The sequence below is a fragment of the Mesocricetus auratus genome, unplaced genomic scaffold, assembly GCF_017639785.1.
Source record: "Mesocricetus auratus isolate SY011 unplaced genomic scaffold, BCM_Maur_2.0 Super-Scaffold_100007, whole genome shotgun sequence".
Taxonomy (NCBI): Eukaryota; Metazoa; Chordata; class Mammalia; order Rodentia; family Cricetidae; genus Mesocricetus; species Mesocricetus auratus.
This window is the reverse complement of record NW_024429191.1, coordinates 75,472,765-75,495,730: the sequence shown is the minus strand read 5'-3', so window position 1 is coordinate 75,495,730 and position 22,966 is coordinate 75,472,765. Positions and strand designations below refer to the sequence as shown.

At 54.3% G+C, this 22,966-nt stretch overlaps 1 protein-coding gene and 1 long non-coding RNA gene across 5 annotated transcripts; one reads left to right on the top strand and one right to left on the bottom strand.

The window, feature by feature from the left end:
• Window positions 1-147: 147 nt before the first annotated feature.
• On the bottom strand, window positions 148-22,070 carry Mllt6 (MLLT6, PHD finger containing). Of its 4 annotated transcripts, none has more exons than XM_040749608.1 (20): window positions 21,898-22,069; window positions 20,603-20,682; window positions 20,064-20,118; window positions 19,764-19,873; window positions 18,688-18,791; window positions 18,437-18,530; window positions 16,132-16,344; window positions 15,493-15,591; window positions 13,181-13,400; window positions 11,811-12,422; window positions 11,260-11,441; window positions 11,013-11,121; window positions 9,897-9,963; window positions 9,634-9,779; window positions 9,102-9,299; window positions 8,926-9,014; window positions 7,613-7,962; window positions 7,195-7,285; window positions 4,852-5,208; window positions 148-4,097 (listed from the first exon to the last, which is right to left on the bottom strand). In XM_040749608.1, the coding sequence occupies exons 1-20, from the start codon at window positions 22,004-22,006 to the stop codon at window positions 4,056-4,058; spliced, it is 3,327 nt and encodes a 1,108-aa protein (XP_040605542.1). In that variant the 5' UTR covers window positions 22,007-22,069; the 3' UTR covers window positions 148-4,055. The 4 variants fall into 4 exon arrangements, with proteins under 4 accessions (XP_040605542.1, XP_040605543.1, XP_040605544.1 ...); XM_040749609.1 differs by having other exon boundaries at window positions 8,926-9,011; XM_040749610.1 differs by having other exon boundaries at window positions 13,265-13,400.
• LOC121141485 lies at window positions 16,343-19,020 on the top strand. Its single transcript, XR_005878423.1, has 2 exons — window positions 16,343-17,192; window positions 18,291-19,020. It is a non-coding gene; the product is annotated as an uncharacterized LOC121141485 (long non-coding RNA).
• Window positions 22,071-22,966: the final 896 nt, after the last annotated feature.

Here is a 22,966-nt window from a genome sequence, read left to right as displayed (position 1 = left end):
ATATTCTGTGCATTCCGGTTTGAACGATTCCTCCAAGTACTTGAAAACAGGGTCACTGACCAGACATGCCCTGTCCTTCACCCACTAGCGCCCACAGGTGTTAGCCCAGCTCCCGCCCTTCACAGAAGCCAAACAAAGCAAGGTCTCTTTGATTTTTTAGTAAAACATTCTTTTATTAAAAGAACAAGTGCTGTTTACGAACTGCCCTTCGTACAAATAACATCCGTTATACAAAGATACATGACCCAGGCTATGCACAATTCCAGGCTTGGAGGTCGCAAGGGAACACTGCCGCTTGGACTGAGGATATAGAGGTTTCAGAAAGAATGAAAACTGAGCTCCTGGGTTTGCAATCTGTGGCTTCCCTTCCTTGCTCACCTAGGAAGGGTCTGCTACATGGAAACAGGCTGGGATGGAAGGAAGGGAGCCAGAGTTTAGTCTTCAGTGCCAAGGGGGGCTGAGAAAGTGAACACAGAAGAATGGGGGCACCCTCAGTGCCCAACTCTTCAATAGGTCAGGGCAAGGTGGTCTGGTGGAAACTTAAACACACCTACAATCCAGGAGGGATCAGAGGGATCAGAGGGCTCCCTGACCCCACCTTCCTCCAAGATCCTGGTGAAGTTACCTCCATCCTTCTGGACACCTCTCCCCAGGAACCAGCTGCCTGCTACTCCCTTTGGCCCACTGCACTTTTAAAAGAAGTAGCAGGGGGAGCCTGTGTCTTTGAAAACCTGTCAGCATTGCCGGTTTGGGAAAGGGAAATGCAACTGTTAGCCTTTGGGCTCCCCTCATTTGTCTAGGCCCTTCTAGGAGTCTAGGGTGGGCACTCCCTGGGCTTTCAACATAGGAAAGGTCACCAGCCTCAAGATCAGGGTACCTAGGGGCAGCAGTAGACCCAGGAGCCTGGGGGGGAACCCACAAGCTGGGATGAGGGATAAGGAATGGGGAGATACAATTTATTTTTTTAAAGGCAACCCTTAAAGTGTCATTGTCTATGGAGAGGATTCGTCAGCTCAGAGCTAAGACAGTCAGTGCTACATAGATACCTTCCCATCATGGGCACAACCCTACACTCACAACCACACCATGACACACACGCCACACACACAGGGACAGCCAGTCAAACAGCTGCAGCCAAAAGACTGGGCAATGGAACAGGAATGACCAGGCTAGGTACTGTGGCTCATGACTGCTGTCGCTGAGTACCTGTCCCTCCTAGGCTCAGAGCAGTGACCTGTAAAGCCAGCTCCAATGACCCGTAAATACAGCTGAGTCCCTTCTAGCACCGATATCCACTAGCTGTAAGCCCCCCTTCTCCTTGGTAGGCACAGACTCAGCATGCATTACTCACTCATCTCTTCTCACTGAGGGTGGTGACATTAAAATCCACTCATGCGTTCTCAGACTCCACTTCCGCTCTGCAAACCACATCCTTCCCCTCCCCCAGACAGAGATGGCTCCAAATCTGCATCTTTCCCCTCACCCCATGAAAGATATTTATCAAAAAATGGACCAAAGCCAGACATGGTGGCATATACCTTTAATCCCAGCACACAGGAGGCAGAGGCAGGCAGAGCTCTGTGATTTTGAGGCCAGCCTGGTCTACATAGCAAGTTCCAGGATAGCCAGAGCTATATAATAGAGTAGGCCTTGTCTCAGGGGGGGAAAAAAAAGGACCAAGGCTGAAGATGTGAGGCCATCCTGGCATTCTGCAGTATTCTGTTCCCTTTTGAGGATCTCCATAATTTCCCCTGTGAAGCTGCATACCAAGAAGTGTCACAGCTTCCCTCATGTCTCACTATAAGGAGCAACACCACCAAGTAGTGGTGGCAGTGCACGCCTTTAATCCCAGCTCTCAGGAGGCAGAGGCAGGCGGATCTCTGAGTTCCAGGCTAGCCTGGTCTACAGAGAGTCCCAGGACAGCCAAGGCTACACAGAGAAACCTTGTTTTCAGAACAAACAAACAAAAACAAAAAACGAACAAACAAAACTAAAAAAGAGCAGCACCAATTCATGCAAGGCCCAAGAGCTCTCAGCAAATCTAACCTGACTACCTGCCAGCGCATCCTGGCCCAAAGTAGGAAAAAGAGCTCTGGAAAGTTGAGACCAGACTTCCAGAGATCAGAGTGACTGGGGCCAGGGAGCAGCTGGTCCAGGGCACCCAGAACTCCTGTTCCACATGTGTTGACTTTTCAGATATCACAGCAGAGGCTACTTGGCTCTGAATGGTGGCTGGGGCAACAGGGTGGGCCTGGATGAGCAAGTCGTCTAAGAATCTGGATAATCACTGGCTTTAAAACAAGGAGTTAAAGAGCTGAAAAGATGAAAATGATGTCTTTCTGATATTAAGCAGTTAGAAAAGTATTTTTGATGTCATCCCAACTGTCCCCAAAAAAATCCTTCCTAGTGCCAAATAATTTGCCTCTGAAGGTTCCCAACCCACCCTAATATCTTACAAAGTCTTATCAATGGGAATATTAATAGTATTTTTCATATCAGAAAAAAACAACAGTTGAGCAGCACAGGCAAAAATATATCTGCACTACGTTTCTGTCATTGCCAAAAATATACACATCTTTTTTATTTAAAAAAAAAAACAACAACAAAAACCCCAATAACAAAACCCAAACAGAAACACACCAAAATGCACACATGCAAAAGAGACCCACAGGCGTGAACATTGGGGGAACCGGGACTGACCCTCAGTCCCAGCCAGTGCAACCAAAGGGACATAGGCCTCCACGGCGCTCCCATGTCCCACTCAACATCTTTTTCACAATGGCCTCGGGCAGACTGACTCTGCCACCCACTAGTACACCCTGGAAAATAGCTGGTGGGTGAAAGGGACAGTTGTTAGCTCAAATGGCTCTACTAGCTGGTGAAAGTGGGGCTCAAGAGGCAGGCTAGCTTCCTCTGAGAGGGAGACTTTTGCTAAGAAGCGGCATTTACCCCTCCCCTAGTCTCTTGTGCCAGGAAAGATCAAACTACTTGGGGGAGGAGGCCCTGAGGGGGCCCTGAGATGGAGTGGGGTCCAAAGGAGGGAAGGTAGGATAGTACCCTGATTCAGAGCCCCCAGCCCCCAGGAATGCTCCAATACTGGAGTACTGTGGTTTCTTTTAAGTTAACCATTCATGCCCTGGAAAAGGACCAGAGTTGGTTGGGGGATAGTGGCTGCAAGAGCTAGGAACTCCTGCTCTGGTACTGGCCACTGAGCCTGTTCTTGCCCTTGGCTGCCCCAGATCCAGAGAAAGAGGTGACAGACAGACAGGTTAAACAGACTGACCATTCAACACACACACACACACACACACACACACACACACACACACACACACACACAAAACACTCACTCGCGCACACACACTCTCTCATGCTCTGTGGAGTCAGGCAGCTCCCTCTCCCCACCCTCGGCACTCCTCAAGCCAATAGTGCAAAAAGGGGCAGGACACCAAGGACAACGAGGGACTCCCCCCTGCCCAGCCCCATCATGAGGCCCCAAGAGGTGCTATCCTGCCCTTCCTCAGCCCCCCACATCTGTAGGCTTTTCCAAGCTCAGCTTGTGACCCTTAGCGGGGAGGGATGATGAGAAACAGTCAAAGGGATCCCTTCTGCTGGGAAGAAACTGAAGTCACCTGGGACCAGCCCTTTTTCCATAAGGAATTTCCACACAGGGATAGGCCCGGGACCACCCTTCACCTTCCCCATTCAAGTGCTGACTGGTTTATGTGGTAGGTCAACCAACTCTCCACTTCCTATGCCACGACCTACTTTGCTCTTTGGGGGCCCCTAGGCATCTGCAGAGGATGTGGGCCCTTGGGCAGGCTTGGAGCCTGTCTTCCCCTGATCCTCTCTCCTGAAGCAGCCAGTGCAGTGAGGGAATTGGCCAAGTGGAAGGGCTCCCCTCCAGTCCCTCTCCACAGCACCTGGAACTCCAGGCACACACTCCCTGGACATCAGCACAGGCTCTGGGCCTGGCTCTGCAGAGTCTGGGCCCAAGTACCCATTCCAGGAAAAGCCCCTCAAGCCATGTAGGGGTCAGGAGGGAGAGGGGCAGATTAGCCTTTTTCCTGGCTGGCTGAGGCTCCTTTGTCAGCGGTCTGGAAAGACAAGAAGGGAGGCTTTGAGTGCTGGAGGCATCTGGCCCTAACACCCAGTTAGAATGGGAATGGCTGCTGGGGAGTAGAGTATGAAGTAGGCAGGCCTCTGCCTAGCCTGCAGTGTGTACAGTGAGGAAGTGCCTAGCTTGTACCCAAAACTGGCTTCTTGGGCTCAGGGTCGTCCTCCAAAGAAAGCAGGCTTTTCCTTCTGTTGTTGGCCCACCCAGAAGATCATCTTTTTCTAACTGCTGTACACAGAAAAGAAATGGCCTTTTCTAATTGCTCCTCTCATTGGAAAGTTGTTTTCCTTTTAAAAGGGAATTAAAAAGAAACCACATTCAGTGTGTATGCATGTGTGTGTGCACACAAGTGTGTGTGCACGTGAATGTGTGGACAGCAGAGAAGAGATTTCTGGAATCAGTTCTCTCCCTCCACTACATGAGTCCCTGAGATCAAATTCAGATTGCTGGACTTGGTGACAAGCACCTTTTACACAGTGAGCCATCTCACCAAGACGGAAGGCTATTTTTTCTTAGTGGCCCTTTTATTACTAGTACCTGCTCAGGATGGTCTTTGTTGTCTCTGAAGAAGGGAACCCCAATGGGAGCTGAGGTCTTGCTGTCTGCAGCAGGCTATCTGGTTGACCTAGGGGTTGCTGCCTCCCGCTATGGATGTATCTGATGATGTCACTGTAACCATCCTCCTCTGCTTGTCCCTTACAAGGGATACAGGAAGGCTCAGGGCCCTTACTTACCCCTCCTTTAGGGCCACTCCCACTGGCATCTGCCCCGGGCAGGCTGAGAAAGGGGTTGGTCTGGGCAGTGAGGACTGGAGGTCCGCCTGCTGCTGCTACTGCTGCAGCCGCAGCTGCTGCAGCCATGAGACTTGTATTGCTGCCGAGTGAAGGGGCCACCAGGGCTCCAGCAGGCAGCAGGGGTGGAGCTGATGCTGTGGGCAGCAGGCCAGGGGTGCCCGCGGACAGCAGCGGGGTGGAGCTTCCAGCCAGCAGACTGGCCATGGGCAGCTGGGAGCCCCCAGCCATCTGCAGCCGCTGCAACTCCCGTTTCTGCTGAATCTGCTGGATCATCTGGTAGACCACAGTCTGGTGTTCCTGCAAAGACAACAGACTGAGCATTGGCAGTGGGCCCTGCTGTCTCTCCCCAAGGCTGCCTGCCCTGCCAGACCAGGGACCCTAATACTGGAACCATAAGGCCCACAACAGAAACACCAGGATTCTGTCTCTACTTTCACACTCTAGGCCTCCATCTCCCTGTTTGAACAGGAAAAGATAATTCGTGGCTAGGTCAGCATCTGCCAACTGAGTACCTGGGTAAGTGCAGATCATAAACATCTCTAGCCCTGCCCACTGTGTCAGGTCCTCAATCCCCAAGACAACCACAATGCCACTCCAAGTGGAAAGCACTAAATCAGGACAACAATCTCCAAGCACTTCCCTTCTTTTTTTCTTTCCAAAAACTGGTGGTGGAGATGGCACCCACATGACAGCTCACAACAATCTGTAACTCCAGTTCCAGGAGATCCAACACCCTCACACAGACATACATGCAAGCAAAACACCAGTGCCCATGAAAAACAAACAAACACAAAACACAAAACAAAAAGGTGGCACTCTGGAGGCAATGGGCAGGGGCAGGAGGATCTATGTGAGTTCAAGGCCAGTCTAGTCTGCATATTGAGTGCCAGGCCAACAAGGGGCAGCCTCAATAGCTACTCTTCCAAGAGACCTACCTGGATTTAAGTCCCAGCAGCTACAAGGTAGCTTTCAACAATATATAAATAATCTAGTTCCAGAGGACCTAATGCCCTCTTCTGGCCTCTGTGGGCACTGCACACATGTGGTACACAGGCATGGACTTAAAAATAAAATGGAAAGGGGAGGAGAGGGGCAAAAAATTGCTTTGTTTTTGAGGGAGGGGGTCCATTCAGTCCAGGCTGGCCTCAAACTTGATATGGAGCTGATAAGGACCTTGAACTCCCAATTCTCCTGCCTCTTCTACCACCCAAGGTGCTGAAATTACAACCATAAAACACCATACCCAACTATTTTTTCTGTAACTTTAAAAGGCATTTACTTTCAGTGTCTCAAAAATGAAAATAAAGCCAGGCATAGAGGCACATGCCTTTAATCCCAGCACTCAGGAGGCAGAGGCAGGTGAGTTCAAGGCCAGCCTGGTCTACAAAGCAAGTTACAGGACAGCCAGAGCTATTACACAGAGAAACCCTGTCTTGAAAGAAAGAAAAAAAAAAAAAAAGCAAAACAAACAAAAAAACTAGCTGTCTGAAAACAAAAAAATAATGATTTCTCAAAGAAACTTTGTTCTTATTTCTGTTCCCATACAGTAATCAGTTAAATTGCTTCTCTTGTTCAACAGTTTGTAAATTATGTTTACTTTGTGTGCTAGTTAGGGTGCCATGCAGGTTCTAGGGGTGGGACTCTCAGGCTGGACAGAAGACCCTTCACCTGTGGAGCCATCATAACAGACTTTTTACCATTTGGGGTTTTTCTCTACTCTAAAGTCCTGGGCAGACTCAGATTTATTATGTTGCCTAGACCCACCTTGAACTCATGGTTACTCTTTGGCCAAAATGCTTAGACTACTGTCATACCACATACCACACCTGGCAACTGATTGCCTTGCTGGGGGACACAGACAAGGACCTAACGTAATACACGCTGCGCACCTAAGCCACACTCCAGGTTCATTCCCTCATTTCTAAAAGGTGAAACCACTTCTCTCTAAAGAAAGAGCACAACATGTAAGACAGCTCCAAGATTTCGGTTAAGAGAATGTCACCTGAGACTCTGGAATTCCCCCTGAAGACTCTGGGGCGGGGACTGCAAGGCTCAGTTACTGGACCTGCCACTCTCCAGACTCTCACTGCAATGTGACCCAGGGCCTCACAGCAACCTCTGCTGGGTGCCCAGGAGGCCCTGAAAACAGCCTTGTCTCCCAACTGCCCACAAGCCCCACAGGTTCAATGCCACCAGCCTGGAGCCCCTTCCTGGATGGCTGTGTTCCTGGAGGTAGGCTCTCTGGGCAGAGCTGGTGGGGGTGGCAAAGGAGAGGGCACTCACTGGGGTCAGCTGTGGAGAGGCCAGGAGCTGCTGGAGCTGCTGCAGCTGCTGCTCTTGCTGCTGAAGGAGGTGCCTCTGCTGCTCTGTCAGGCTGAGGTAGGGCGACACAGAGGAGGAGGTGCAGGTAAGTGGACTCGACACTCATGAGCTCCCACACTCCCTCAGGCCCAGACAGATGGACAACGAAGAAGACTGACAGTAGGGACATATGGTTAAGATCTTGTCCTCTAAACTCCTTCTGTCCAGACACACCCAGGACTAAAGCTCCCAGGAATCCCTGAAGTCAACAGACTGCCAGAACTACAAATCCCATAGGGCCAGAGGGCATTCTCTTCCTTTGGGGGGGACAAGGGTGTTGGGTGGAGCCCTCCCACACCCAGCCTCCCATACCCTTCCCTAGGGTTGAGCTCGCCCTCACCTGTTGAGACAACCTGGCAGCTGAAGCGTGGGGGCCCCGCCAGCCTGGCTCAAGCCTGCAGGGTTGGGAGCAGCGGCCCCATTCAACCCCCCCAGAAGCCCATTGAGAGGCAGGCTCCCGCTGCCTGCCAGCCCACCTAACAGCCCCTCAGCCATGGGCAAGGCCCCCAGCCCCGCTGCTCCGGGTGCCCTGCCCAGCCCATTCTGTGGCTGGGGTGGGAGCGTGGCAGGGGCCCCAGGCAGGGCCAAGGGCAGAGTAGCAGGGCTCTGCTGGAGCAAGGGCAGCGGTGGGGGCGTGCTGTGGAAGGACAGCGATGAGCTGCTACGGCTCGGGCAGCCTGAGTGTGGGTCCTGGGGAGGGAGGGGGAGGGAACACGTCAGAGGGAAGGGGGCCAGCATGACCTTTCTGGCCCCCAGCCCAGAACCCACCAACATTCTCCTGGTGCAAAGCCCCCTAAACCTCCAGGCCACCCGGCCCAACAGCAGAGCCCAGTGATGAGGCTCAGCACCCTTTGTTAATCTGGCTTAGTAACAAACAATAGTAATGGCACTGATTTTTCAAGGGACCGGGTCCAGGGGTTAGTACTTGACCTGCACTACCCTGTTATTTCCACTTTGTTACTCTCACTGGAGCGAGAGGCTGCTCAGGTTCAAATCTCACACCCACACTCAGTGCCTTGGGTAGCCCTGGGTTCAACCTCTCTGCCTTGGCTTATGTATTCATGTACTATAGGTGATAGTAATATCCATTCCACAAGGTCACTGTGAAGACTAAAGAAATTCATGCTTTTAAGTTACCGGGCAAGCTTGCAACCAGTGTTATTTTTATGATTATAACTGTCCTAAGTCAGTCAGTAAGTGGCAGAGAAGCAGCAAGCACCCGGTTTGTTTGATTCCAATAATAACCACAACACAACAATAGCAACTGCTATTCCAACCGCCACCAATTACACAGGGATTAGTTTGTATGAGACACTGTAATAAACCCTTCACAAATGCTTCTAACACTCCTTCCCCAAGACGGCCGTCCTTCATGGTCCCTTAGCCCTTAATAGAGCTCATCTTTCTATTTCTCCTTCGCAATTTGTTGTTTTCTTGGGCTCAGCCCATCTTCAGGAGGCCTGCGTCTACTTTATTCACTGACTGCTTAATCAGTGTCCTGTGTTAAGGGGGCACCCCATACACACTGCTTATTTAAAATAATGAAAAAGAACCAATCCCTTCAGTGGCCAGCTTCCAACAGCCGCTGGGTAATGACTAGACTGAAAGTCCCCTCTCCACTTCCTCCTCCCTGTCCCCCTCTGCAGTGCCCACCTCGGAAGACGTGGACAGGGAATTGTCCAGCCCAAGGCTGTTCTTCCCTGGAGGGCTCTTGCTGGTGCTCAAGGAGTCATTGCTGCCTGCTAAAGGAGGGGATAAGAGAGATGCAATGGGCTAGTTCAAGCTACCAGGCAGGAGTTCCTCTCCCCAGCCTGGGCTGGATCTCTCACCTTGAGGAAGCAGCCCATAGGGCCCTGGGACAGGGCCATTAGTGGCAGGCATGGCAGCAGGCAGAGCAGGGAAGGGCACGGAGAGCTGCACATTGAGGATCTGGAGTCGCTCCTTCTTGGCTGTCAGGCTCAGGATCTGCTCCTGCAGCCGCTGGTTTTCCTTCTGCAGTGCATGCAGGGCCTTCAGCATCTCCACAACTTCAGAGAGGAGGAGGAGGAGGAGCCTGAGGTTAGTGCATCATGCAGCAAGGAGGCAGGGCCAGCGGGAGGGACATGGTGAGGGACAGTGGGAGGGAAAAGGTGACCCACTGCCAGCAGGGTGGATCTGGGGTACAGCGGTCTGAGGACACTTCGGGAAGGCCCTGATGCTCCTGACCTTAGGTTTGGTTAAGATCTGTGCCAGGAGGCCATGAGGAACAAAGTAGAGAGAGCATCAAGAATGCCCAGGACACCACTTAGGCAAGGTTAAAGATGAGTTCTAGGGCCACTGGCAAGGCCAGTAAAAAGGCCATGCCCGTGCACCCCTGCTTACTGTTGACACCAGCCTCTCCATCGCCCTGCTTCTCCAGCAACTGCTCCATATTAGTTGTTCCCGGGGCTGTGGCGTCTAACTGGCCACCCCCACAAGGTGCCGGTGTTGTCTGGTCGAAAAGTGCAGGGAGGCTACTGATGGGAGACCTGTGTCCAGAGGGGAGATGGCTCAGGCTCAGCTAGCACCCACCCCCACCCACCAACCAGGAGGCCCCCAACCCAGTCCCCACCCACTTCCCTTCTCCAAGGTGCACCCTCCCTCACATGGAAGAGAGACTCTCCTGGGGGGAGGTCCCATGACACCGGAAGCTGCAGTCTTCTAAGTCTGGCTCTTGGAAGGAGAAGGGATGGCAAGAATCAGGAGGGAGGAGGGGCATCTGCCCCAGGGCCTTCCCTGGAATGTGGGCACTGCTCCTAGAACCTCAACACAGGCCCCCTTCTTCTGTACCCTCAATCCTAGCCTGGTAGCTCATGCTGGCAAGGAGCTGAGTGTGGCACCCCCATCTCAAGAAAGCTCTTTCCTGTGTCCAGAGGGCTCCTGCTGCCTGCTCCTACATCTTCCAGTCACAAAATCTTGAGGTCAAGACAAACCTGGATTAACTGACCCAAACACTGGCTGTGCAACCTTGAGATGGTAACCAGCCTCTGACAGCGTTTCTTCCCAGGGTTAAAATAAGGTCATAAAAGCGACATGCTTAGCTGGAGGGCTCTTCGAGCACAAAGCAAGCCCTTCATCGCTGTATCATCATGATTGACTTTTTGACTTTTTATATTCATAAACTCGGATGGAAAACTGCTGGCCACAAGACAGACAGACAGACACTCTCTAGATTATAGAAAACACACCAATCTTACCCACCTGGGTTCTGATGGGTCCTGAAACTAAAGATTTGGTTTCTTTGACATGCTTACCTGCCCTGGCAGCCTACAGCTAAGTCCCACCCCCAGGTTGACAGGCCGGGTGTCTCTCTTCAGCTCTTAGAAGCTGAGCAGACTCCAGGGAGAAGATAGGAGAGCTTGCCTCCCACCCCCTTAACTCCTAAATACCCGGAGAGCAGAAAGCCCCGCTGGCAGGTCCTCTGGGACACCCCCCCATACACACTACAACTGCACGGGTGGGGGCCAGGGGAGTGTAAGTGCACTGGGCTGGCCCTGGATTGTCTGAGCTGGCCTTATCACTCTTCCTGCTGCTCTGAGCAGGCGCTTCTCTTCCGTGGGAGGGAGCTCACTACCAGGCCTGGCCCTGCACAGCTTGTCCTGTATGATGCCCTGGTTGGTAGTGTGTGAAGTATGTTTGTTTAGGCAGAGTAGGCAATGGCCAGAGGGACGGGACTCTCATGATTTCTGAAGACAAGGGAAAGGGAGTAGGGGCCAGCATACCTGTGTGGCTATTCTCGGCTTGGGTGAGGAGGGGGTTAACAGTGCCCATGGGGGTTCCGAAGATGTGGGAAGAAGGGAGACTGAAGGTAGAGCCAGCCAGAGAAAACACCTGTTGGGAGGGGCAGACTAAGGCTCATGTGTGCTTTCGATCTGCCACAGCTGACCATGTGGTAGGAAACAAGGCACACAAGGAGAAGAGACGGCCATTCCCACCTGCCCGGGAAAGGAGCTAGGAACAGGGCCTCACCTGAGTGGTGGAGATGGAAGCAGAAGAGGATGGGAGGGTGCTGGTGAACGGGGAGCGGCTGAGGCGGGGCAAGGCTGAGGTCCCCGGGGGCCCCAGCAGGCTGGAAGAGAGGGGAGTGCTACAGACAGCCCGCAGCATCCCTCCCCCATGGGAGATGGGGTCTTTATTACTGGTGTAGATGCCTGAAGGTACAAAGATACAGAGGAAACACTAAGGTCACCTACCCAGACTCCTCTTCAGACAACGAAGGCAGCCCATCTTCAGGGAGCATAGCATGCCTGGGACTGTGGCCACTCAGTCTACTACCCTGCCTTAGTCTGGGAAATTCTTAGCTTTTATTAACTCTACGGAAACACTGGAAATCCTGCTGGTGTCTACCCCAACCTCTTCATGCAGAAGGCATCAAAGGGACTGTCTTAGAGATAATGCGGCCTCCATTCTGCCTGTTGGAGCTGTTTTTCCCTAGTTCCGTTTCTCTAACTCTTACATTTATGCCCTCTCACAGGACTGGCTAGATATTGAGATGGTCTTTAACTACAGGGGTTACTAACCTGCCCCCAGCAGAGGGGATTCCAGGCTCAGGCTGGGCAAGCTTCCCGAAGGCCCAAAAGTCCGGGAGGCCAGACCCCCAAGGCCAGAGCTGACCAGGGAACCTCCAGAGAAGGGTGAGGCAGCAGTGGCAGTAAAACCAGCCAGCTGAGCCCCAGGAAGGGAGGCAGCCGGGCCTGTGGCACCCTCTTTGCCTCGGTTGCCCTTAGGACGGCCTGGCCCATGTCGGCTCCTCTTACTGGCTTTGTGCTTCTTCTCCTTCAGGCCTGTCTCAGGGGCCTCCTCAGCAGGTCCGAGGGTGGCACTCAGTGCAGGCATCCGCTTATGGGTACCTGCTGAGGCCCCAGCCCCTGAAACATGGGGTGACTTATAGTCCCCAGGCGAGGGGGCGCGGGCCCGGCTGGAGCCGGAGGTGGAGGCAGAGAAGCGCATGATGGGCCCAAAGCCAGAGAAGACCACCTTCTGCTCCAAGAGGTCAGCCTTCGGAGGCTCAGGGACCGTGGGCGAGGGAGGGGCTGGCGGCGTGGGGGCTGTGGGCTTGGAATACTTGTCCTCCTCAGGCTGCTCCAGCTTGGGGAATGCTGCGAAGTCAGGAGAGCTTTGCAAGGAGGAGCCTGCAACAAAGGAGGGGAATTACTGCCGGACCACCTCCCTCTTTCCCAGGAGAACACCAGGTAGGAAATGAAGCCTTCGTGTGTCCTAGGCCCTGCTGGAAACAAAACAGGAGGGAAGCACTTCCACCTTTAAGCAAATTACTGCTACATTAGCACTGACTGGGGACAGGTACTTCCTCTTTAGCACAGGTGGCCTCAAATTCAGGCAATCCTGCAGCTCCCAAAAGCTGGGATTATAGGCCTCTGCCGGGAACTAACGGTCCTTTTTGACACAAAAGTAGGGGACATTACTGTGGAGCTATAGGGGTTGGCCCTGTAAGGAAAAGAGGAGTTCTGGCTTAAGAGGGAAAGGTGGGCCCTAGAGAGATGGCTCAACAGTTAAGAGCACTAACTACTCTTCCAGAGGACTTGAGTTCAAGCCCCAGCTCTCACATGACAGCCCACAACCATCATATAATGATATCCAACACAACTATCTATGATAGGAGCTGACACGGCCACCTATAAGGATCCAATGCCCTCTCCTGGTGTGCAGACAAAACATCCATATACATAAATAAATAAATCTTGAAAACAAAAGAAGGGAGGGTAGGGAGCCCAGCTGGGAAATGAGCCACTGGGGGGGGTTCCCTGCCTTGTCACCCCACATCAGTTTGTAAAAACAAATGAGAGATGTAAACATCAGGCAAGTCCCTTGTCACAACAGCACAGGTCAAGAGGCTCCCACTCCCAGCTTCCTCCAGGACACCCATACTCACCTGCAGGCTGAAAAGACCCCCCAGAGGAGGAAGAGGAGGAGGAGGAGGAGGAAGAGGAGGAGGTGGAGGTAAAACTGCTCACACCTTTCCCAGTGCTCAGTTTCTTCCCCTTATGACTCAGGTTATGGCTGGAAGACTTCTTCCCCTTTGAGTCCCTGCTGCTCTCAGAGGTCTCCTGAGTGCTGGCCTCATGGTGGGAGGAAGCCGTAGCTGAGGAGACCTAAGGGAGACAAGAGGGGTTCATCACCAGCTGCCCACTTCAGCTCAGCCTGCCTTATGAGTGAGGGCGAAGGCACAGGACCTAGGCTCCACTGGGAGTCTCCCAGGAAGGCTTTCCAGGCGGGCAGTCTGTAGGAGGCGATAGAACAGGCAGACAGGGGATAGCTGAGGAATTCTAGGGAATGTCCTGAACCCAAGGTCTCTTTCTATCTTAGACCCAGGACCCAAGAGAGAGCTCAGTGCACACTCCGCACTGACCGTTCATCTAAAGTTCATTAGTAATTACCTCTGACCTAAAGGCAGGCGCTGGTCTTGGCTCCTCCAGTTGTTACCACTCACAGCCACCTGACTTTGGCCCGTCTCTGACCACTACAAGCTCTTGCTGGATACCCAGGCCTGCACACCAACCCTCCACAGGGCAGCCTGCCTTCGCTCCTCCAAAACCCAGCTAGAAGTCCCTACTCTAGGAAGCCTCCCTACACACCTAGGTGAATGACCATTCCTTCACTCTCAGGCCACTGCAAAGCATGCCTGCCTGTGGGAAGGTGCTATGTTGCCCTGAAGTGAAGTACACTGTCCTATGTCTGAGGCAGAATAACCTAGGAGAGCAGGGTGTTGGGAAGTACTGGAGGAGCAACTGTGAGTCTAGAAGATTCTGTTCTCCTTGCCATGCTATCTACGTTGTTTAGCCTCTGGACCTGGTTCTGCTGCACCATCCTTAGGATGGGAGTCCAGGGCACCTCCATGCCAAACAGAGAGCAGGGTTCAGTAACTAAGGAGTCTGATTGTGGTGGCTGTTACTAGTACCTAGCAAAGACAGTTCTGGGTGCTGGCTAAGAACACAGCCCATAAAGCCAGACTACTTTGGTTCAACGCTGTACCACTAGCTGTGTGCTTTCAGACAAATGATGTAACTTCTCTGTTGGCTCAGCTTCACTGAGGAAGTGGAAGTGAGAGGCACCTACCACATTGGGTTATTTTGAGGAATAAATTAAACCCTCCCTGTGTGCCCCTTCTCTCCCAGGTTCCAAAGGCAGGCTGGCCTCTGTAGTTGGGCCTCATGTACCTGGGAGGGTGATTTTCTTAGGGTGGATACCAGGTATTCAAACTGCACTCAAGGAACAAATGAGGGGAAGTGAGAGCCACCCTGGGCTGCTACCCCTCCCTGGGCGGAGCCCTCGTCTCTGTCTTCCTTTGTTCTTTCCAGCAGCTGGAGTTCTGAAGGAAGCCAGATGTGGTTGGGAAAGCCATGGAAGACAAGAGCTGGGGGAAGGGGGCTTAAATGTTGGGATGGGTTGTGGGGGGGATAGGCAAAACTCTACAGCATGTCCAAGGGTTGGTAGGGGACCCCACAGGTCTTTCTAACTGCCTGAAGGCTCCTGGAAAAGGTCGGACCAGCTTTCCCAGGTGAGCCCAGGGAAGCAAAGCAGGAGGGGAGTTACTGGGACAGTTGCCACAGCAACATCACCCTGGAAACCTGATACCCGAGTCTCCTGCTAAGATGCCCAGTGCCCTGCCAACCTTGTGAGGGATCAGAGGTGACTAGCAGTAATGGGACAAGAGGGAGTGCTTTCTCCAGGCCCCTGGGAGACTCACACAGGCGTAGGGTTAGGGCCTGCCTGTTGCTTATTTGGATGCTACCCATCCTGCTGAAAAGGGTGGGGTGACTAGGGATTTCAGGGTATTGCCAGAAGCCTGCTCCCACCCCCAACTCCCACCCTGCATCAAGTGGGATCTAGATGTCCTCCCAGTGGTAGGAGTTCCCATCCCATCCCACAGGGCTGGGCCCCAAAAGATGTAAAACAAGCCTGAGGGCTATACATCTGCTCTCCAAAGACAAGATTCCAATGCTGAGCCTCTGTTTGGACAAAGGTGCCCATCCGGCAGCTAGTAGGCAGGAAGGCACCCCCACCTCACCCTTAAGATGTGTCAGGACTTGCTGGGCAGAAGCGACATTAGCCACAAGCTGTGAGAGGATGTCCAAGCAGAGAGGATGCCCAAGCAGGCTCCCGCTCACCTTGACCCTTCACTCTACACGTGCACTCACCCCCAGACTAGCACCACCCCGGCGCCCCAAGAATGACCAGTGGTACCTTATCAGCAGTGGGGACCACAGGCGGGGTGAGGATGCTGGGGGGGGACTCAGGCCGCTTCTTGTGCTTCTGTTTAAGGCGTTCTTTGTCCTTTCGACTCTGGAGGAAAAGGTAAACACACACTTCTGGGCAGGTGGTTTGAAGGAGGTTAACCGAGACATGTGGGTGTGCGGAACTGAGCCCCTCTTCAGAGTGGGGCTCAGTGAGTTCTCTCCCTCTACAGACTCCAGCTGGACAGGAGTGGTTCAGGCAAGATCCTGAGAGCCAAGAGCCCCTCCCCCATCCTCCCTCCTGCTAAAAATAGCCTGTCCCACTATCGTGCCAGTGACAGAGCGCCGCACACACGAGCAGGCACTGACAAGGGTGTCCCCCTGGTACACTGAACAAAAGCAGGCACTTCTTGGCATGGGGCACAAGGGGATAGGCTAGAGATGTGTGCAAACATCTAGGGTCACGAAACCGGGAGCTGGGGACACTTTCATGCCATGAGGAAAACACAGACTACATAGACACAGAAGTCAGGTGCCAACCTCTGAACCTCAAGTGTACTTCCTTAGCTCCCTCAGCGGCCTCAGAGGAAGGCCTGGGCACCCGGTGGGAGTCTCTAAAAGAGCTACGTGAGACAGGGCAGGCCTTCACCTTCTTCTGGCCCTTCTCGTGGTGGGTAGGGTGCTTCTCCTGCTGGGTGGATGGTGAGGCCGACCGACTTCTTCTGCCAGTAAGGAAGCTGTTACTGCTGCCGCCGCCTCCCCCTGTGCCACCTACACCACCGCTGGTACCACCGCTGCCACCTCCACCGCTGCCACCGCCTCCTGCTCCTCCTCCTCCCCCGCTGGAGTGACGGGATGTCTTCTGGAGTAGAGATGGAGAGGGAACTGCCAAACCTTTTTCATTAGCTCAAGGAAGGTTCCTGATGGTCACATGATCACAGGGCCAGTCCCTCTGCCCTGCAGGTCTTCTGTGACAGTCTGGTCAACCTAGAAATCCTACAGCCTCCTCCCCAGTTGTCTTTGTTTGTTTGCTTTGTTTAATGAGACACGGTTTCTCTGTGTAGTTCTGGCTGTCCTGGAACTCAGCTCTATAGACCACGATGGCCTTGAACTCAGAGATCCGCCTGCCTCTGTCTCCTGAATGCTGGGAGTAAAGGCGTGCATCATTGTCTTAACGATGCACAGAGGCTCAAATGAGGCATGGACCAGCCCGAGCCCCCAACAAGGTACAGTGAGGTTGGGGGGTGGACCTGGACCTGGGCCTGAGCCTCTTGCCACTCCTACACTCCAGAGTGCTCTCCCAGCAGTCTCAGGCAGACTGAACCGCACAGCCCATTTCCACCTCCTTCCCTTAGAAAAAGGGGATACAGAGGGGAGTCAGGGAGCCCTTGCTCCTTGGGAACTCCATTTCTCTCTAGCCATCATACCCTCCTCCCTTGATCCTGCTCTTCCTCTCTGTCCAGCAGTATAGGTCCATGCAGAAGACCTGCTGTCCTGAACTGGGGTTGCTGACAATGAACACCAAACTATCTCCTCTCCCCAGGGTTGCCCTCCTTGTGCCTGGCCTGATGGCTTTACCCATCCCAGGCTTGCAGCTGCTCCCTAAGATCGCCAACTACTCCCCAGCTGCCAAAGCCTAGGATTAATTTCAGGCCTCGCCAGCTTTGGGCTCTGCTCCTACTTCATCAAGCTCCAGATCTTTTCTCCCAAGTAAGTCTCTTTCAACATCTGGATCAGTGTATTCTGGATACCCACAGAGGCAGCCTCAGCCTAGTAACCTCCATCTGCCCTTGCCACCCTGCCTGGGGACCAACACCAAACCTGATCGTCTCTACCTAGTGCCACCTGCAAATGCAGCAAAGCTTCTGACCTCGCCCTAAGTGGCTATCAAACTCTAAAAGCACGGCAACCATGTAATTTATGAGCAAACCAGGGCACTTCTGAAAAGGAAAGGGGAACTATTAATCATTACACCAGTGCAGCCGGCACAAAACAAGATGCTCTGGGGTGAACCAAGGAGTGTGCCCCCCCAGAGGCCAGCTGCCTCCCTCTAACACCCCCAGGTGCCCACCTCTCCCCACCCAGTGATTAGCTACAGCCTGGATCTCATTTCACATCCACCTTCTGCTTTCCGACCGCTCTCATGTTCGGGCAAGTCCCCCTACAGTGATCCCAGGCCTGTCCCTCTGCACCCGCCCCGCCCTTGCAGCCGTCTCTTGGTTGCTGCCAGGGTAATCTGCCTCTAACACAAATCTGATCATGTTACTCTCTGGCTTAGGAGCTCTCCAAGCTGTGGCCTGGGGCACAGAGTCCTGGCCGCAGCCTACCTCTGCAGATATATCCCTGCCTGGGGAATCTCCAAGTGTGTTCAGTCAGAAGAACCTGCCTCATTCCCCTGCCTCATGATCGCTACCTGCCTGGCCCCATCAAGCATCCTTCCCTCTCTTCCCTCCTGCACCAGCACGGGTTCCTCCTCACCTTAGGGCTCTATCTACCCCAGGCATGGCTGGTTCCTGAGGGGCTTTCTGATGAAACTGTTGTCTTTGAACCCCACCCACCAGCTATGAGACAAGCTATATAATATTGGGGACTTAATTTGCATACCTGTGAAATGGGGCACACGCAGCACATTTGGGGCTATGGGAGAACCATACAAGGTCAACAGCCTTCATGAATGTGACAAAGACACTGATCCAGTAAGACCTGTTATCCTACTTGTCCTTCTGGTTGTATCTAACTTAAAGATTCCCAGATTGACAGGGGGGGTTGTCTGGACTACTTGGTTTAGTTCTGATTTGCATCACACAGGCTGCAACTCATCATTCCCTGTCACGGGGAGAGCTCCTGAAGAGCGAGGACGAGGGCATGGGGTCTCTTCAACCTTCCAGCACCAGGCACAGGCATGTCCCACAGGCGCGTGCCCGCGAGCGAGCGAGCGAGCGCGCAGCACTCACCATCTTGCTGAAGTGGTACTTGCAGTAGCCGCAGTACTTGACGTTGCCCACCTCCAGCACCTCCTCCTCACACAGCAGGCCTGCCATCTGGGCACTGGGAAGAGGCAGGTCAGCAGGGTGTAGCCACAAACCACAGCTGCCCCACCTCCTTCTCCTGAACCCAAGTTCCAAGCATGGCATCGCCACCATCTCTCACGAGACAGTCCCACTCAACAGCCACCACAAGCCCTGGAGCAGGCGGGGAATCTCACCAGGTGACATGAAAAGCCTGTCGACAACCGTGGCGGTTACAGGTCATGCAGGCTCCTGAGGCGGCTTTGCTCTCCCGACCCTGTTCCTCACAGATGTAACAGGTCTGCGGGGCACAGCACAATTGACCCCTCCTCCAGGGAACCCCCACCTTGCCTGCCGAGGGATTCTATGGCTTCCCCTCAATTCCATCCTGTCCCCCACGCCCACACCAGTGCTATCCAACAGAAGTTTCTGCAGGAATAGATGTTGGTCTCTAACCTGTACAATGCAAGCCAACAAGCACTAGTCACAAGGCCATCTGAATATTCAATTTAAAAGTTTATTTTCTTTTATACGAATGAGTGTTTGGCTACATGTATGTATGTGAACCACATTGTGTGCCTGGTGCCCTTGGAGGCCAGAAGGGTGCACTGGATTGATTCTCTGGAACTGGGAGTAAATATGGTTGCGCACTGGCATGTGAGTCCAGGAGCTGAACCTGGGTTCTGCGCAAGAGCAGCAAGTGCTCCTAACCCACCAAGCCACCTGTTTAGCCTGAGTATCCAATTTTCAATGCACATCCTCATGTAGACAGCGCGATCCCTGGCGAGGTTGGAGAAACTGGCATCTATGTTAGCCTAGCTCCCCGATTCGCCAGTCGCTCCACTTCCCGGACCTCTGCATATGCTGTCTTTTCTCATGGACGTCAGTTCTTTCCCTGGCCCAGGTCTCAGCCTAAACATCTCCTTTAACCACCTGATACCCAAGCAAGCCTCACTGAGTGTCCTTTACCTCAATGCCTGCTGACACATCTGTCTTGACTAGTGGCAAGCACTGGGTGCCTGTGCCTCGAGCATGGGCACATAGCAGAAACTCAAGAAAGCGCACTACTAACTAAAGGCTGCTCTCTGGCTGCGCTACTTTGAGGAAGCTCACTGTTGTGCCAGCTACAGAACACAGTCATACATACACCTGTCTGTGCACAGAAGGTAAGTATCCACCCATCTCCTGAGTTCCCCCAAGAGACCTAGAGAGCATAATGGTGGCACCCCCCAGGACAGCAGGCCAGGAAGGGGACCAGCAAGGGGCCACTGACCTTGTTGAAGCGATCATGAGGCACATACTGCAGCACAATGGGCTCCATGGTGAGCACGTTGGCAAACTGCACCTCCGGGATGTAGAGGGCACACACCACGTGGGCCCAGCCTGGGGCAGTGTGGGGATTAGCCTCAGCAGAGTGGCAAGCACTAGACCCCAGCCCTCCCAACATGAAGCTGTAGACTGCCCCCTGCTTCCACAACCTTCCTGTAGCAACCAAAGCAGGGATAGCCAGCCTCCACCCCACACCTGCTCAGGGGGCCTGGCTGACCTCGGCAGGTGTCCAGGGTCCCCTCACCTCCATTGTCAGTCCTCTTCAACGCCCCATCTTTGTGTGGGCACAGCTCACATCTCTGCCAATGCAAGGAGCACATGGGTTGGGGCACTCTGCTGACCGGGGCCCTCCCTGAACTCACATACAAAAGGACCCAAGATGACACAAGCTCTGGGCATGGGGATGGGTGAGGGTGTACAGGAAAGAGTCTTCTTGGCCATGAGCTCATAACTGCTGAAGACTAAGGGTGAGGACCTGAGGGCCATTATTGTAATCCCTCTACTTATGTCACCTTGACAACCTTTCATAATAAAAAGTTACACACACACACACACACACACACACACACACACACACACACAAAAGTCAAAGCCCCCACGCCGGCAGGGGTGGGGCAGACTGAGTGATGAGCAGAGGGAGATGGGGCTGGTGGTGGGGTCAGGAAACAGGATATCCTGAGTGGCAAAGTTCAGCCCTGCCCCAGCCTCAGGGTACCCTAGCTCAACCTGCAGGAGATGCTCAGGTATGGGGGGAAGAGAAAAAGGAGAGAGAATAGAACTCACCACCCTGGCTGCTCGCTCCTGAGATTCACATTTCCTGCAGAACCAGGGTCCCGTTGGCACCTGGACGATGCCATAGCAAGCTAAGGGTGGGGGGATGGAGAGTCACTGAGCAAAAGTCCTCAGCCACTGTTTCCCAGAGTAGCTGGGGGTGGGGAGAGACTCAGCCGACTAAAACCAGCCCAGTAGGTGGGGCTGATCCCCAGACCCCGGGTCACTCTGAAACAGGACCCCAAGAAATGTCTAACGGCATAGAGCCAGCCTCCCATCACACAACCAAGCGTTCTAAACAGGGGCAAAAGTCTGACAGTCCTTGACCTTAAACTTGCAACCACCCGCCATCCTCATCCCCCTACCCATCCCCATCTTCCCTGAACCTGTTTCCCGTCCTCTGCCCTGACCAGTCCCTCAGGCATCAGAACAAGAAATAGTCATGATTGTAACACGTTTTGTTGTTATGGGAGGGGGGAGCACTTCTTAAAGGGCCAGTAAGGGATGAGGCAAGGAAGTCTGGGGTCCAGGAACCTCTTTTTCTGCCTCTATCACAGGTCCAGGTCAGAAGTCAAAGCTGAGCAGGTGCGGTGCAGGTAACCAGAGGTGACTGGCGGGAAGAGCCCGCAGACACAGCATTAAGGATTGTCTCAGGAAGGGGGGGGGGCGGTTGGCTGCGACAGACTGGCGGAGATGCCAGCCTGCGCCCTCGGCAAGATTCCTTAAGGAGTTAACTCCCGAACCATGTGCTGCTGGGGGAAACTCCAAACCTCCCTCTCCTCCATTCCGTCCCCCTGTACCACCGCTCTCCCAGCCTCAGCTCTTCCCCGGAGAATTTCTGGAGTCCCTTCTCCCGTGGGACCCTTCTCCTCCCTTCCTAATTCCGCTCCTCCCAGTATCCGGAAACAAGGAGGGATGACCCCCTCTTGACCTCTTCCTCCCGTAGCGGGAACCAAAATAAACCGGGCGGGAGGGGGGATACCTCACAGGTAAACATTCCCGGGACAGCCCCGACACCGGCGGTGCGGGGCTCAGGGAGTTCACTCTTGCTCCCTGGACTCTCCCCAAAACTCCTTCAACTTGGGGTGGGGGGCGCGGGACTGGAACAATAGGCAGGAAAACAATGCCTGACCCGGTCCTGGAGGACCAGGCTGCGGGGGGAGCCCACGCCGCCCTTCGCTTCAGGTGGGTGGGGGAGGGGCACGCGCCCCAGGAGGGCTCCGGAGGGCGCGGCCGAGGGCACCCGGTGTGCGCGCCGCCCCCGGGGTCCCGCAGCCCCCCCCCCGGCCGGCCGCCCCCCGCCTTACCTTGGTGGACGGCCACGCTGCACGCGTGCCCATCGCAGTAGACCAGCGGGTTTTCGGCCCAGCCCCTCTCGTCCGAACATACGCAGCAGCCTCCTACCATCTCCTTCATACTCCCATGAGCTCCCTCCGGGGCTGGGGCTGGGGGCCGGCCGGCGGGGGTCGGGGGTCAGGGGGGGAGGGAGGGAGCGGGGGCCGCGCGCCTCCTCGCCCCCTCCTCCGCCGCCGCCGCCGCTTCTTTTCTTTGCCTCCTCCTTCCTCCTCCTCGGCGTCCTCCTCCTCCTCCTCGCTCGCTCTGTCTGGCCGCCCCCCCCGCCGTGCTCTCGCCCTCATGCCCCGACGGGCCCCCCCCCCAACAATGAGACTCGCGCGCCGCGCTCCTCTTCCGCGCCGTTCGCCGGCTACCAGGGCCGCCCGGCCGCCGTGCAACCCGGGCCCGGCGGGGGGAGGCGCCGAGTGGCACATCGCGGGCGCCCGCCCGCCCCGCGCCGCCCGCTCACGCGCCGCCCCCCCGGCCCCCCTGCCCGGCCGCGGCAGCCATGGCCGCGCGCCTCCGCTCGCTCGCTCCCGGCCCGCCCGCCGCCGGGTAAAGTCTTAGGTTCAGGGAACAAAGCCTGGCTTGGTAGGGAGCTTTTCGCTCGTGCGCTCCGTGCAGATTTTCCGTCTTTTCTTTTCCCTTTTATGACTCTAGGTGAATAGTTCCCGAGCCCTCTCCTCTGCAGGTCCTCGGTGTCACACTTGGGGGTCTCCAATCACCCACTACCCCCCCTTCTCTGAGTGTGTTCTGCAACCCTAGGGAAATCTGGGGAGAGATAAAAATCAGGGGCTCTAAAAGGAACTGGGCGATGTGAACCATTCGCCCATGCTTGTTCTTGGAAGGGAGGGGAATGTCTTTTTGGATGGCAGCTCATAGTCATTGTCTCTGGAGGCCACTCTGGAGGGTAGACAATGTCACATGGAAACTTACTTGCTCTATAAATAACGTTTTTGTTAGCTCAAGAGCCTGTAGCTCTGGCTGGCCTCGAACTCACTGTACCGTAGTAGTCAAGGATGACCTTGAACTCCTCATTCT

Bases quoted from the DNA above. Each gene is read 5' to 3' on its own strand.
- Mllt6 (XM_040749608.1), bottom strand. From the start codon at position 22,006: ATGAAGGAGATGGTAGGAGGCTGCTGCGTATGTTCGGACGAGAGGGGC. The intron at 11,442-11,810 runs GTTAGTAACCCC...TTGTACCTTCAG, and splicing joins ATCCCCTCTGCTGGGGGCAG to GCATCTACACCAGTAATAAA. The intron at 9,964-11,012 runs GTATGCTGGCCC...TCTCCTTCCAAG, and splicing joins AGCCGAGAATAGCCACACAG to AGCCAGACTTAGAAGACTGC.